The sequence below is a fragment of the Pristiophorus japonicus genome, chromosome 5 (genome assembly GCF_044704955.1).
Source record: "Pristiophorus japonicus isolate sPriJap1 chromosome 5, sPriJap1.hap1, whole genome shotgun sequence".
In the NCBI taxonomy this organism is placed as follows: Eukaryota; Metazoa; Chordata; class Chondrichthyes; family Pristiophoridae; genus Pristiophorus; species Pristiophorus japonicus.
In genome coordinates this window covers 57,421,558-57,436,951 of record NC_091981.1, presented here as the reverse complement: position 1 = coordinate 57,436,951, position 15,394 = coordinate 57,421,558, and the positions used below count along the sequence as shown (strand labels likewise).

The 15,394-nt window shown below is 45.4% G+C and overlaps 1 protein-coding gene across 2 annotated transcripts in view; it reads left to right on the top strand.

Annotated features, from left to right (window-relative positions):
- The window catches only part of rbm24a (RNA binding motif protein 24a), a 37,274-nt gene that overhangs the window by 15,465 nt on the left and 6,415 nt on the right, over positions 1-15,394 (top strand). The window contains exons 1-4 of one of the 2 annotated variants that reach the window (XM_070880655.1): positions 7,884-7,916; positions 8,085-8,309; positions 8,471-8,594; positions 8,884-8,938. In XM_070880655.1, the coding sequence (XP_070736756.1) occupies positions 8,142-8,309; positions 8,471-8,594; positions 8,884-8,938 (347 nt within the window). In that variant the 5' untranslated portion in view covers positions 7,884-7,916; positions 8,085-8,141. Of the gene's footprint in view, positions 1-7,883; positions 7,917-8,084; positions 8,310-8,470; positions 8,595-8,883; positions 8,939-15,394 lie in introns of those variants that run through there. The other variant, XM_070880654.1, reaches the window with a different exon arrangement.

Sequence of the window (15,394 nt, the reverse complement as noted above, 5' to 3'; positions counted from 1 at the left end):
GATTGCCTGTGAAAATATCTATTTATTGGCAGTATTGACTTGGCTTCCATAATAATTTATCTGTATGGCTGTGTAAGGCAATTGTTACAACCACACCGAGTTTACTTGCATGTCTGATAAAAAGAGATACATACAGAAACTAATAAATGAGCTGCAAACAGAATGCAGTGTCCTGTCGAGAAGGCCAAGCACCACATTTCACAATAGGGAAATTGTGGTGGGGCCAACCCCTGTGATAAAACACTTCTGTGCATGCACTACTTCAATGCCCAGTGAAGATAAAAGAAAGACTTGCATTTATATAGCGCCTCTCACAACTACCGGATGTCCCAAAGCACATTACAGCCAATGAAGTTTGGTTACTGTTGTAATGTAGGAAACGCGGCAGCTAATTTGCACTCAGTAAGCTCCGACAAATGACCAGGTAATGACAGCTGCAGGAAAAATGCATGAAGCAGCATCAGCCCTTATACGTGGCCTTCTGCGACCTTACAAAGGTCTTTGACACTGTCAATCGCGAGGGTCTATGGAGCGTCCTCCTCCGTTTCGGATGCCCCCAAAACTTCATCATCCTCCGCCTGCTCCATGACGACATGCAGGCCGTGATCCTTTCCAACGGATCCATTACAGACCCAGTCACGTCCAGACCCGAGTCAAACAGGACTGCGTCATCGCCCCAACCCTCTTCTCAATCTTCCTTGCTGCCATGCTCCATCTCATAATCAACAAGCTCCCTGCTGGAGTGGAACTAAACTACAGTGGGAAGCTGTTCAACCTTCACCGTCGCCAGGCCAGGTCCAAGACCACCCCAACCTCTGTCGTCGAGCTGCAGTACGTGGACATTGCCTGCGTCTGCGCATATTCAGAGACTGAACTCCAGGACATAGTCAACGTATTTACTGAGGCATACGAAAGCATGGGCCTTACACTAAACAACCGTAAGACAAAGGTCCTCCACCAGCCTGTCCTCGCCGCACAGCACTGCCCCCCAGTCATCAAGATCCATGGCGCGGCCCTGGACAATGTGGACCATTCCCCATACCTCTGGAGCCTCTTATCAGCAAAAGCAGACATTGATGAGGAGATTCAACACCGCCTCCAGTGCGCCAGCGCAGCCTTCGGCCGCCTGAGGAAAGGAGTGTTCGAAGATCAGGCCCTCAAATCTACCACCAAGCTCATGGTCTACAGGGCTACAGTAATACCCGCCCTCCTGTATGGCTCAGAGACATGGACCATGTACAGGTGACACCTCAAGTCGCTGGAGAAATACCACCAACGATGCCTCCGCAAGATCCTACAAATCCCCCGGGAGGACAGACGCATCAACATTAGTGTCCTCGACCAGGCCAACATCCCCAGCATTGAAGCACTGACCACACTTGATCAGCTCCACTGGCCAGGTCACATTGTCCGCATGCCAGATACGAGACTCCCAAAGCAAGCACTCTACTTGGAACTCCTTCTTGGCAAACGAGCCAAAGGTGGACAGAGGAAACGTTACGAAACCTCAAAGCCTCCCTGATAAAGTGCAACATCTCCACTGACACCTAGGAGTCCCTGGCCAAAGACTGCCCTAATTGGAGGAAATGCATCCAGGAGGGCACTGAGCGCCTCGAGTCTCATCGCCGAGTGCATGCAGAAAACAAGCGCAGGCAGCAGAAAGAAAGTGCGGCAAACCTGTCCCACCCTCCCTTACACTCAACGACTGTACCTCCTGTGGCAGGGACTGTGGCTCTCATATTGGACTGTTCAGCCACCTAAAGACTCATTCTAAGAGTGGAAGCAAGTCTTCCTCGATTCCGAGGGACTGCCTATGATGATGATGAACGACCAGATAATCTGTTTATAAAGATGTTGATTGAGGGATAAATATTGGCCAGGCCACCGGGGATAACTCCCCTGCTCTTCTTCAAAATATTACTATGGGATCTTTTATACCCACCCGAGAGTGCAGAGGGGGCCTCGGTTTAACGTCTCATCCGAAAGCCAGCATCTCCAACAGTACAGCACTCTCTCAGCACTGCACTGGAGTGTCAGCCTAGATTTTTGTGTTCAAGTCTCTTGGAGTGGAACTTGAACCCACAACCTTCTGACTCAGATGCAAGAATGCTACTCACTGAGCCACAGCTGACACTTGCTCTCCTTGCCGCTGGCCCTTCCAGGTTATATTGTTAAAAATATGTTGTTTGTTTCTGGGAGTCAAACTTAAGTCCTCTCAATCCACTCCTGGTTGTTTCCTGTAAAGCCTGTAAAAGAAAGAAAATGCACTTCAATAACGCCTTTTATGACCTCGGGACAACCCAAAGCACTTGAAGCCAATGATGTGCTTCTGAAGTGTAGTCACTCCTGTAATGTAGGAAATATAGTAGTAAATGTGCGCACTGCAAGCTCCCTCAAACAGCAATGAAATAAATGACCACATAATCTGGTTTGGTAGTGTTGTTTAAGGCGGGGGTTCTCCACCGGGGGTCCGCGGCCCCATAGGGACCCGGAGACGGTCTTAAGCGGTCCGCCAATGTGTGGGCAAAAGAAATGTAAATACTTCATCTTGCTCTAACAACATATGGCGGCACCCATTCTCAGATCCGCACGACCCCAGAGTGCGCATGCAGGACAGTGAGGTGACTGGAAGCTGTCGGTAACAGCGCGTCATTAAAAGCAGCTCGTGCCAGGGATGGAGTCCTGAGCAATGCACTGCCGTGTGGCTCCTGCAGCTATATTGGGGGATGCGTGTTGTGCGATGTAACTGCTGATTACTGCGGAGAAACCTGGCGAAGGGTTGTATTAAAGCGGAGACTGGAGCCTGATGGTGGCTTCATGCACTGGTGCCGCAATCCTGCTCCAGGAACGGCCACATCGCCAAGGGAAATCCTCCCCGAGGCCGCTTAACTTCCAGCGGTTGCATCCCGAGGGATCGGCTGGAGGGCGATTTACGGCATTTGTCGCGGAATGTTGGTGGGTCGTCGATGGTCCTTGCTCCTTTCTGGGAGGCAATACAATCAATTGCTCGATCACGTTGCGATTCGAGCTGAATTCGAGGCTGTATTTAACTGGCCGGCACATGCACGATGGTCTCATGGCCTCTTCTGTGCTGTATTATTTTATGATTCTATGATTACGCTATGTTTGAGAAAGGCGAGTCGTTATAAAGCAGCATGTGGAGGTGAAGGACATGCCTGGAGACAGGCAGAGGCACAGGGGGATAGTCCGAGCAACTCAGCAGGAGACAGAGGTGCAGGGGGAGTCCTAGTAACTCACCTGGAGACATTAAAGCCGCAACTTCTGGATGAATCCCAGTCCCCCTCTTGCGGGTTACGGATGAGTTGCACCCGGCCCTACGCCCCCCGCGGATCCGTCCTCTGTCTTCCCCTGTCCAGACTCCGGCTGTGCTGTGGTCGCTCTTTAGTCAACTACAGGCGGCCGCTCCAATAACCCTGAGGGAAGAGGTCGGGCCTGGCAACTCATCCTGCAACACCTCCCTAGAACAGGGAATTAATGCAGTGCAGATTCACAATATGACTTATCAAAGCATCCCTTTTATAGGGAGGTAAAAAGCAAATAACTGCAACAGTACACGTTCTGGAAAACAGCAAGTCAATCAACATCTACAGGTTTTTTGTTCACCCACTTGGGGTATCTGATTCTTTGCTGGCCAGCATTTTTGAGAAGGTGGTGGTTAGCCGCCTTATTGAACCGCTGCAGTCCTTCTGGTGAAGGTACTCCCTCAGTGCTGTTAGGGAGGGAGTTCCAGGATTTTGACCCAGCAACGATGAAGGAACGGCAATAGACTTCCAAGTCAGGATGGTGTGTGACTTGGAGGGGAACATGGAAGCGGTGGTGTTCCCATGCACCTGCCGCCCTTGTCTTTCTAGGTGGTAGATCGCGGGTTCAGGAGGTGCTGCCGTCGAAGCCTTGGCGAGTTGTTGCAGTGCATCTGTAGATGGTACACACTGCAGCCATGGTACGTCGGTGATGGAGGGAGTAAATGTTTAAGGCGGTGGATGGGTGCCAATCAAGCAGGCTGCTTTGTCCTGGATGGGAATAAGGGGTTATGGGGAGCAGGCAGGGAAGTGGACCTGAGTTCATGATCAGATCAGCCATGATCGACTTAAATGGCAGAGCAGGCTCAAGGAGCTGTATGACCTACTCCTGCTCCTATTTCTTATGTTCTTATGGTGTCGAGTTTCTTGAATGTTGTTGGAGCTGCACTCATCCAAGCAAGTGGAGAGTATTCCAACACACTCCTGACTTGTGCCTTGTAGATAGTGGAAAGGCTTTGGGGAGTCAGGAGGTGAGTCACTCGCCACGGAATACCCAGCCTCTGACCTGCTCTTTTGCCACAGTATTTATGTGGCTGGTCCAGTTAACTTTCTGGTCAATGGTGACCCGCAGGATGTTGATTGGGAAGGGGGGTAGGGGTGCGGATTCAGCGATGGTAATGCCGTTGAATATCAGGAGGCGGTGGTTAGGCTTTCGCTTGTTGGAGATAGTCATTGGCTGGCACTTGTGTGGCGCGCATGTTACTTGCCACTTATCAGCCCAAGTCTGAATGTTGTCCAGGTCTTGCTGCAGTCATGCATGGACTGCTCCATTATCTGAGGAGTTGCGAATGGCACTGAACACTATGCAGTCATTAGTGAACATCCACACTTCTGACCTTATGATGGAGAGCAGGTCATTGATGAAGCAGCTAAAGATGGTTGGGCCTAGGACTCTGCCCTTAAGAACTTCTGCAGCAATGTCCTGGGGCTGTGATGATTGACATCCAACCACCACAACCATCTTCCTTTGTGCTAGGCATGATTCCAGCCAGTGTAGAGTATTCCCCCTGATTCCCATTGACTTCACTTTTAGTAGGGCTCCTTGAAGCCAAACTCAGTCAAATGCTGCCTTGATGTCAAGGGCAGCCACTCTCACCTCACCTCTGGAATTCAGCTCTTTTGTCCATGTTTGGACCAAGATAATGAGTTCTGGAGCAGAGTGGACATGGAGAAACCCAAACTAGGCATCGGTGAGCAGGTTATTGGTAAGTAAGTGCCACTTGATAGCACTATTGACGACACCTTACATCACATCGCTGATGATTGAGAGTAGACTGATAGGGTGGTAATTGGCTGGATTGGATTTGTCCTGCTTTTTGTGGACAGAACAGGACATACATGGGCAATTTTCCACATTGTCGTAAAAATGCCAGTATTGTAGCTGTACTGAAACAGCTAAGCTAGTTCTGGAGCACAAGTCTTCAGCAGAACAGCTGGGATGTTGTTGGGACACATAGCCTTTTCTGTATCCAGTGCGCTCAGCCATTTCTTGATATCACGTGGCTTCTGTGATGGTGGGGCCCTCAGGAGGAGGCCGTTATGGATCATTCACTTGGCACTTCTGGCTGAAGAAACGCTTCAGCCTTGTCTTTTGCACTCACGTGCTGGGCTCCACCATTATTGAGGATTGGGATATTCATGGAGCCTCCTCCTCCTGTTAATTGTTTAATGGTCCACCAGCATTCACGGCTGGATGTGACAGGACTACAGAGCTTTATTCTGATCTGTTGGTTGTGGGATCACTTAGCCTTGTCTATAGCATGCTGCTTCCGGTTTTTAGCATATATGTAGTCCTGTGTTGCAGATTCCCAGGTTGGCATCTCATTTTAGGTACGCCTGGTGCTGCTCCTGGCATGCTCTTGTACACTCTTCATTGAACCAGGGTTGGTCCCCTGGCTTGATGGTAATGGTAGAGTGAGTGATATGCAGGGCCATGAGGTTACAGATTGTGGTGAAATACAATTCTGCTGCTGCTGATGGCCCACAGTGCCTCATGGATGCCCAGTTTTGTGCTGCTAGATCTGTTCTGAATCGATCCCATTTGGCACGGTGGTTGTGCCACAGAACACGATGGATGGTGTCCTCAGTGTCCAAGCTGTGGTCAGGGAATAGAAGCAATGTACTCACATCTTACGGTAAGTTGTGCTGATCACCATGCCAATTGTGAGGAGCTCCTGATGCCTACCTAGTGAGGGCTCAGACCTGTAATTAATTGTTCAACAACCAACTAGTGACTATCATCCAGGGAGAGGGAGTGTGATAAGCGGGGGGTTCAGATTGCTCCAAGGTGACAAGCATAATGAAGCTTATACCAAAGTCAGCCATGTATGGCAGGCAGTACACCAGGGTGCTTGTGATGATTAACCAGCTAGTCTGGCTTACAAATGGGTTGACATTCTTACCAGTCGGCTCCACATGATCCTGCAAGCCAATGCCTCAACAAGTAGGATAATCCTAACTGGACAAGCACCAGGGAGCAGCTCCTGAATGCCATATGGTTTTAGCTCGTTAAACTTCAGCAGAACCTCTGTTCACATTTGGGGGTCCCCAAGCCTTGGTTCTGCCAACCTGCATCTAAGCTCTGCGGTTTTGGGTTAGTGGGATATGTTCCTGCCAGGAAAAAAGTGTGGGCTGCTTATTGGGAAAACAGAAGCCTTACAGGCAGGTGTACATTTCTTAGTTGCTTGTTTTGGAGATTCTTAAACAAAGGAAGGGAGTGCACATCACATGTGTTTCTTGCAGATCCCTGGTTGACCAAAATAAATTAATTCAATTTTAATGAAATACCTGTTTTGATGTAAGTTATGCCCTTAATATTGGACCACTTTAATGGCACCAGAGACTTCATTAACAATGTAAGTTACATTAATTCAAAGCATTTATTTGACATCAGACTTTATAGGCCCGAGCATTAAGCACTGCTTGTATTTTTCTAATAATCATTAACTACCTGCTCTTTGAGCCACTGTGTTGCAGCAGTTCCCTGTTACTCTAGCAACATAAGCACTGCAATGCTGTATTTCTTCTTTTATGACAATGTAACTGTTTACACAGGATCAAAACAACATTAATCAAATAATAAATCATCTTACTCCTGGATCTGTGTTAGTTCAGACAAGTCGGCCTGTTTTTGTTTTCATTTTCGCAGGCAGTTTTCTCTCCTGTTTCGGTAAGCATTGGCCTCTCGATTGGTAACAGTTTCAATACGTGCTTTGGACCCTCCGGTACCTCATCCAGGATTACGTGAGCGTCACTGAACAGCCCTGACGTGTCCCCACCCAATGTCAACTCCACGCACTTCAGACAGTGGTCACTGGATCGTAATCTGGGCCATAAACCATGGCCGATCTTTCCTTCCTTAATCTGGGGAGCCAATTGGTCTATTTTGATGATTTTAGTGTCTCTTCCCCCTCGCCTGATTCTTTATGCGGCCCTATTTATTCACATGTTCTTTTATACCCTTGAACAGATGGAGGAATAAAGTGGGGGATGCATTCACTGGTTTACATATATTCAGCCTTCATCTTTGTCAAATCCTATCCAATTATGCACAATAAAAGCGCAACTTCACCCCTGACTCATTTTGTTTTCGTTTTAACGTTGAACTCGGTTTCGTTTCTCATTTTCGAAACTAAGCTCAGCTCTTGTGTAATTTAAACAAGCGAGTTATTCCTGCCTCACTTCTCTCGCCCCTTCCCCTTATTAATTGCACTTTTTAGTGCACTGTGCACATGCTTTGACCGCCAGCGCCGCCCGCTCCAGCAAAACCCCAAACCTGCCGCCAGCCAATCCGCCGACGACCGAACCCTCCAGCTCCGGCGGCACAATGATTGGTCGGTGTGCGGGGCGGGGGCGTGGCTCGATGAGCGACACGCGCAACCGGCGCACCCCAATTGGAGGAGATGGGGCACAGCAAGAGGGGAGCGGCGGTGTGAGGGGTGGGGCGTGGCCAGAGAGGGGGCGTGGTCCACAGGGGCGGGGTTAGGGGGCCGGAGAATGACAGGAGCAGCCAGACCGACAGCGGGCACTTAAAGAGCCCAGACAGCGGGCAGTGGAAACAGCGGATTGCGAGCGGGACGGCAGCGCAGCCCACAAGTGTGTTTTTTTTTTGCATTTTATCTACCTCACGGGGGAAGCTGGAAACTTTTATTTATTTATTAATTTATTGGGGAAGTGCGGGGCGGGGTGGGGGGTGGGGGGAAAGGACAAGTAAGACAGGGTGCATTTACATCATTTCTCCGCCGGCTCGTGTCATTGTGACAGGATCAAAGCCCATCGTCGCGTGTCTCGTGTGAGGTTTACAGCCTGCGCCGGGGCAAGATGCACACCACCCAGAAGGACACCACCTTCACCAAGATCTTCGTCGGCGGGCTGCCCTACCACACCACCGACGCGTCGCTCCGCAAGTACTTCGAGGTGTTCGGCGACATCGAGGAAGCGGTGGTCATCACGGACCGGCAGACGGGCAAGTCCCGCGGCTATGGCTTTGTAAGTACCCAGCAAGGCAAGAGTCTGGAACTGAACCAGCAGTGATCATGAATACATGGCGATATAATCATCGTGACTGCGAGTGCGGTGGCTGGTTTGCTGCGTTGAGTGGTTTGACTGATGCCGGGCTGTGTCCCGGATTTTCTTTTCCCTGGTTACAGGTGACCATGGCTGACCGGGTAGCGGCGGAGCGAGCATGCAAAGATCCCAATCCCATCATCGACGGCAGGAAAGCCAACGTCAACCTGGCTTACCTGGGGGCGAAACCTCGGATCATGCAGCCAGGTGAGTGTGTGAGTCCGGGCCAGGAGCTCAAGATACCCACCCGCAAAAAAAAAACATTGTCAGAATCAATTCAAAAGAAAATGTCTTAAGAAAAAGCACAACAAATAAGTGCAAAAAAAGAAAGGGGACATGCAGATTAGGATATTAATGTGGGCACTGATGTGTTTTCACTGTTGATGGTCAATGCACTTGACCTAAAGGTGGGACCGTGTCTCTGTGTCAGGTTTTATTCTTGTGCTGAGTGAAGTTATGTTTCCATTTGTAAGATTGAATCTGTTTGCCTTGACAGGTTTCGCTTTCGGAGTACAGCAGATTCACCCTGCTTTCGTCCCTAGGCCATATGGGTAAGTGTCGTACCGTTCCTACCGCGGTGAATAACCGGTTTCCGCTCCACTTAAAGGCAGATATATTTATATTGTTAACGCTTTCCAACTTCACAGAACTGCAGTTAATCAAACTGTGCATCTCAACGCTATTAAAAAAAACAAGCTAGAAAGCGATTATATATGTATGTTTAGCAAACTATCCTAACTCTATCATAGGACGACTATAGTTTAACACCCTTCTTCAATGACTAACAAACTCTTGGAGCTGTACAATCTCTCAATGAGTCAAGTTCTGAAAGCGTTTCCGTTCATCCAACCAACCACCCAGACACAATACTTTTTGGTGCTGTACAATGGTGTTATTTACTTATTTTAACAAATCGACTTTGTGCCCCCTTTTGGCTTGACTCAATTCTATGTATTTCTTTCTGATCTGACAGGGGTCGTTTACAGTTAAGATAACATGATGATGAGAGAAGGATTTGATGATATGAGGTGGAATAGTTACCGAATGAGCAGATCTTAAACTGTAACCAGTAGACTCAAACACACAAACAAGCTAAAAATGGTGATTAACTGTTGCATGTATGTTATTTCTCAGAGTGTCATAGAGCTGCGTGTGCTTTTTACTTTTAATGAAGTGGTGTTTAGAGCTAAACAAGCAAACTGCGTGCTTTTTAATGAAGAGAGCTGTAGTGAGGACTTTTCTGGAGTTTTCTTTGTTCAAGAGTGTTGATTTGTTTTGCCATTGGGAGCAAGGGGTCCCACTTTATTTTGCTTTGTTGCTGTAGCCTGATTTCCAGTTTAACAATTCAGTTTCTGGGTTGTAGTGAGTGCTAAATTCTGTGTGACTTTATTTTTTGATTACCAAATCAATTCATCGCGTGCATGTTGCGATGTTTTTATTTATTTTGGGTTTGGTTGATTTTTATTTTGTTAACACAAGTGCTTCCATTCTATGTTCTATAAAATCATGCGTACAGTACCTGATAATTGTCCACAACATTATAATTCAGCGTGACTTTCAAGTGCTACATTTCCTAACGACATTTTGTATGTTGGGCCGTCTAGTTTTAGGCTGGGTACCATGTCTGATATCCTGGTAGAAAAATTGAAAGAGACTGCCTCAACATCAGTACACTTCGCCACTTCTTGTCCTTTGTCCTATTAATTCGTTCATTTTCAAAGTTACGCTGTAAAATATCTTTAAATCCAGAATCTTTAAACCCACGTTGTAAATATTTTTCTAGCATACCCGCACATTCTCCCGGATGAGTAAATGTAAAGTTGAAAATAATGTGTGTGTGTGTGGGGGGGGGGGGGGGGGGGCAACATTGTAACACATTTTTTCATGTTAAAGTATTTTAACAATTGTTGAGAAATTGCCGAAAATACAAAATACGACAGTTCCACAATAAAATGGGTGCGCGTATCGTGTACATTTAAAATAGGTGTGCACACAATTTCAGTCTGCTAATCTGCTTTTTCGCCATGAATAAATAATGACACATAACAATAAGCTAAGTAAATAATGAATGAGTCATGCAATAATGCAGGTGGAAAATACCACGCGGTTTTATGTTTTGAAAGGCAGCATAATTATTTCATTGTACTCGGTAGTCTGAAGGACTCATCTAATTTTTATAACTGCAGACCCAGGTTAGCACTCGAGACCTTTACGTCAGCCCACCTGTCTAAATCAATCCTATTTACAACAATTATTTTACTAAAGCACTTGCTATGGAATGATCTAGGATACTTCAAAATTCTATTCTTCCCCCAAATATTAGTTGTGTGCAGAATTTGAAGAAAACAAATCCAACTAGATCATTATGGCTGATACTATATTGAGGCTGTAAAATTGAAATGTTTTCATTAACATATTTAAATTACAGATCAAACAATTTCTGATCACTAACCTTGTGGGTTACATAAGGAAAGTTGCTCATTTTGCCTTATGCACACATTCCTTCTCTTTGATAGATCACTTTAGTAGAAGATTAAAAATAGAGTAGGGAGTCATACTGCAGCCTGTCTTGTCAGTCATCCAGTGTGAAATGGCACGGGCTTGGGAGTGTGCTAAGAGTTCCTATGAGTTTAAAAGAGAATGATCCTGGGGAGCTTGAGTTTCACGTTTCAGCACCTGTTCAGTTTTCTGTGGATTTTAACCAAAAGCCACCCCCAACACACACAAATAGGCCTACGAGAGTCCGATGAAGGACACATTTTATATATCTGAACACAATAGACGTCGGTTCCAAAAAATCTAGCCAATTTAATTTGCATATAGGATATAGAAGCACTGGAGAAAATGCTAAAAATATTTACAAGGATGATACCAGAACTGAGAGGTCAGAACTATCAGGAAAAACTGAACAGGCAGAGGCTCTTTGCTCTAGAAAAGAGAAGACTGAGTGGAGACCCGATAGAGGTCTTTAAAATTATGAAGGGGTTTGATAGGATAGACATAGAGAAGATGTTTCCACGTGAGGAGCATAAAACTAGGGGCCACAAATATAAGATAATCACTAAGAAATTCAATAAGGAATTCCTGGTGAGAATGTGGAACTTGCTACCACATGGAATGGTTGAGGCAAATAGTGTAAATACATTTAAGGGGAATCTAGATAAGTATATGAGGGAGAAAGGGATATAAGCATATACTGATTGGGTGAGGTGAAGTAAATAGACTGGGAGAAGGCTCATGTGGAGCATAAACAGTGAATGGGCGGAATGGCCTGTTTCTGAGCTGTAAATTCTATGTATATACACATGAAAAATAACACTTTCTAATCAATATGCCTTAACCTACTCGGTGAATTGTAGATGTAACAATTCAAAGCTGTATGTTTACATGTTTCTCACAAATTCTGAAATATGACATAGGTCATTAATTTGAAGTAATGAACTGTATAAAATCTGCTGTAACTACTGGATTATGGTACAGGGCATACTTGTACGTACAGGCCACTATCAAAGATGTGTTGGTTCGGAATTTACGGTGTATAATAACAGCGAATGAACATCATTTGCTGTTATTACCCCTTTGAAACTGACCGCAACTTCAGAATGTAGCGCATGTGCATCCTAACGCAGAAATACTGAAGTTGCGGTCAATCATTCACTGCTCCGACATTGTTTTTTAAAAAAGTTTGTTCATCTTTATTTCAGGTTTGCCTTTTCTCCATGTGAGAACTCCATCTTTGGTTTGCTCTCTATAAAATTTTTAAACGTTAGAATCAAAGGAGCTCACTCACTTCCTGGTTCTCGGTCTGTGAGAATTCTGCATTGTGATTGGCTGTTTAGATAGCTTGTTGATGTCACAGCAGCTCGCACTATGGGATTCCACATCAGAAAAAACAAACTTCTTGCCACAGAGAACGCGAGACCTTTGTGGAAAGCTTACTTTGGGGCCAGCGGCGAACGCCTTTGCTTCACCGCTGACCGCAAATTATGGGTGTTTAAAAAGCCAATTTTGATTGGTGGAGGGGCCTAATGATAGCACTTTCTTTACATTTCACAAAATTGCTCGCTTATCTTTTTATTTTTTCAACAAGTATTTATTTACTTAAGTAATAACTGACCTTTTTTTGTTCCAGTTTTTTTTACATGGTATCTGGTAGTATGTTTGCTAATATAGCTGGATGGAATTTTAGACAGGTGATTAATTTCAGTCAATTCTTTTCTCTTCCATCCTACTGCAAATATTATGGGAAAAGATGTGGGCGGGGGAGGGGGGGAGGGGTAGGGGGGGGGAGGGGTGGGGGGGGGGACTTAATTCTACCTATGCATAATTTTAGTGTATTTTAACCAGCCTATGGAAACCGGCCATTTCAGTTGACTCTGGGAGTATCAATGAGCAGCTCGACAGGTGCAATCAGGAAATGTATGAAAACTCCATACTAGCACATTATACACCAGAAACAGGCCATTTGGCCCAGCCCCTATTTATGCTCCACACAAGCCTCATGGGTAGGCTCATGACTAAGGTCAGAACATGTAGAGTTTGGGGACAAGTAGCAGAATGGATAGCAAGGTGGCTACAAAGCAGAGAGTAGGGGTTAAGGGTAGTTACTCAGACTGCCAAATGGTGGGAAGCGGTGTTTCACAGGGATTGGCACTGGGACCACTGTTGTTCGCCAGTTACATAAACAGTTTGTACTCGTGATTCGGAAGTACAACGTCAAAATTTGCGAACAACACCAAATTGAGGTGTGTAGTTAATACAGAGGAAGTCTGTGACAAAATATAGGACGACGTTAATAAACTTGCAGAACGGGGTGAAATTGAACTTCAATATAGATAAGCGTGAGGTGGTACTTTTTGGTAGGAAGAATAAGGAGGCCATATACTCCTTGGAAAATAAGTGTATAAATGGGGCAGAGGAGCAGAGGGATCTGGGGGTACTGATACACAGAGCACTAAAAGTAGCAACGCAGGATAATAAGGCCATAAAAAAAATACTAGGGTTCATTTCTAGAAGGATAGACTGAAAAGCAGAGACGTTATGTTAAACTTGAATAGAATCTTGATTAGACCACACTTTGGTGTATTGTGAACAGTTCTGGTCTCCATATTATAAAACGGATATAGTGGCACTGAAGAAGGTGCAAAAATTATACTAGAATTATACCAGAACTGAGAGGTTACACCTATCAGGATAGTTTGTACAGGCTTGGGCTATTTTCCTCTAGGAAAAGGACTAAGGGGGTGGCCTAATAGAGATCTTTAAGATTATGAAAGTGTTTGATAGGGTAGATGTAGAGAAGATACTTCCACTTGCGATAAGGGAGTAAAGAGTTATGGGGAGTGGGCAGGGAAGTGGAGCTGAGTCTATGATCAGATCAGCCATGATCTTATTGAATGGCGGAGCAGGCTCGATGGGCCAATTGGCCTACTCCTGCTCCTATTTCTTATGTTCTTATGTTTGCAGGGGAGAGCAGAACTTGGGGCCATAAATATGAGCTAATCACTAATAAATACAATAGGGAATTCAGGAGAAACTTCTTTTCCCAGAGAGTGGTTAGACTGTGGAACTCGCTGCCACAGGGAGTAGTTGAGGCAAATAGCATAGATGCATTCAAGGGAAAGCTGGATAAGTACATGTGGGAGAAAGAAAGAAAAGGATATATTGAAGGGATTAAATGAAGAGGGGTGGGAGGAGGCACGTGTGGAGCATAAATACTGGCATGGCCAAAAGTCTTGTTTCTGTGCTGTAAATACTATGTAATGCTATGTACTTACCCACAGAAACTACTGGATTCACTTTGGAGCTGCCTACTGGTGTTCCTATGACTGTTGTTAGTGGTGTGACTCCCTGATCACAGTGAAAACCCCAAATGGCTGGTCTTCAAGGGCCAGAAAAATATGCCAAAAATAGACCGACCCCATCGTCACTGCTGAGATGACTGATGGGACTTCAGCAGTATATGAAATAGGAGATTTACATTTCTTTTACAGTAGTTTTATGAGGGCAGCACATTTACTACACATACAACAACAACTTGCATTTATATAGTACTAAAGTAGTAAAATATCCCAATGCACTTCACAGGAGGAGAGAGAGGTAATGAGGCTGAGAGGTTTCGGGAGGGAATTCCAGAGGTTAGGGCCTAGAGAGCTGAAGGCACAGCCGCCAACGTTGGAGTGATGGAAAGTGGGGATATGCAAGTGGCCAAATTTGAGGACTACAGAGATCTAGGAGGGTTGTAGGGCTGGAAGAGGTTAAGGAGATAGGGAGGGGCAAGACAATAGAGTGATTTTAAAATAAAGATGCGAATTTTAGAATTGCGGCGTCATCAAACTTGAGTCAATGTAGGTCAGCGAGCGCAGAGGTGATTGGTGAATGAGATTTGGTGCAGGTTAGGATACAGCAGCAGAGTTTTGGATAAACTCAAGTTTACAGAGGATGTCCGGTTGCTCCTCCCACCATGCATACCTATAAGACCTTCAATATTTTATCATTTTATTAGCCCAGAGTACCTTAAATGAAAGGGTAACATTGGCTACTTTGACTTAACTGTCAAACTACAGCAAATTCGTGTGAGAGGATTGAAATGCAAGATGTGTTTTGTTTTGAAAACTATTCTGCACCCAGTTTTGTTGTTCTAAAATAAAGTGCATCCATAATTTAGCTAAATATTTGTAACTTGCTTGTTGTTGCTTAGGGCAATCATCAATCATTAATTAGTTGGAGAAAAATTGAGAACTTTGTTCAAAGTGTTTTAATAATCTAGCAGAATTCAAGTGTGATCATAAGTTGAGCAGCAGTCATCACCAAATGTGGGGAAGATAATTGAACATGTTGTAAGATTGATTTGGTGAAGCAATGACCTCTCCAAACACTATATGTATGATAATACGTCTTTATAATGCTAGAGTATTATTTTAAAATGGTAATATCTGACAAACTAGTGTCTCTAGTAGTAACTATCATCTGGATTTTCCGGGGGCGAGATGGGGGTGGGGGTGGGG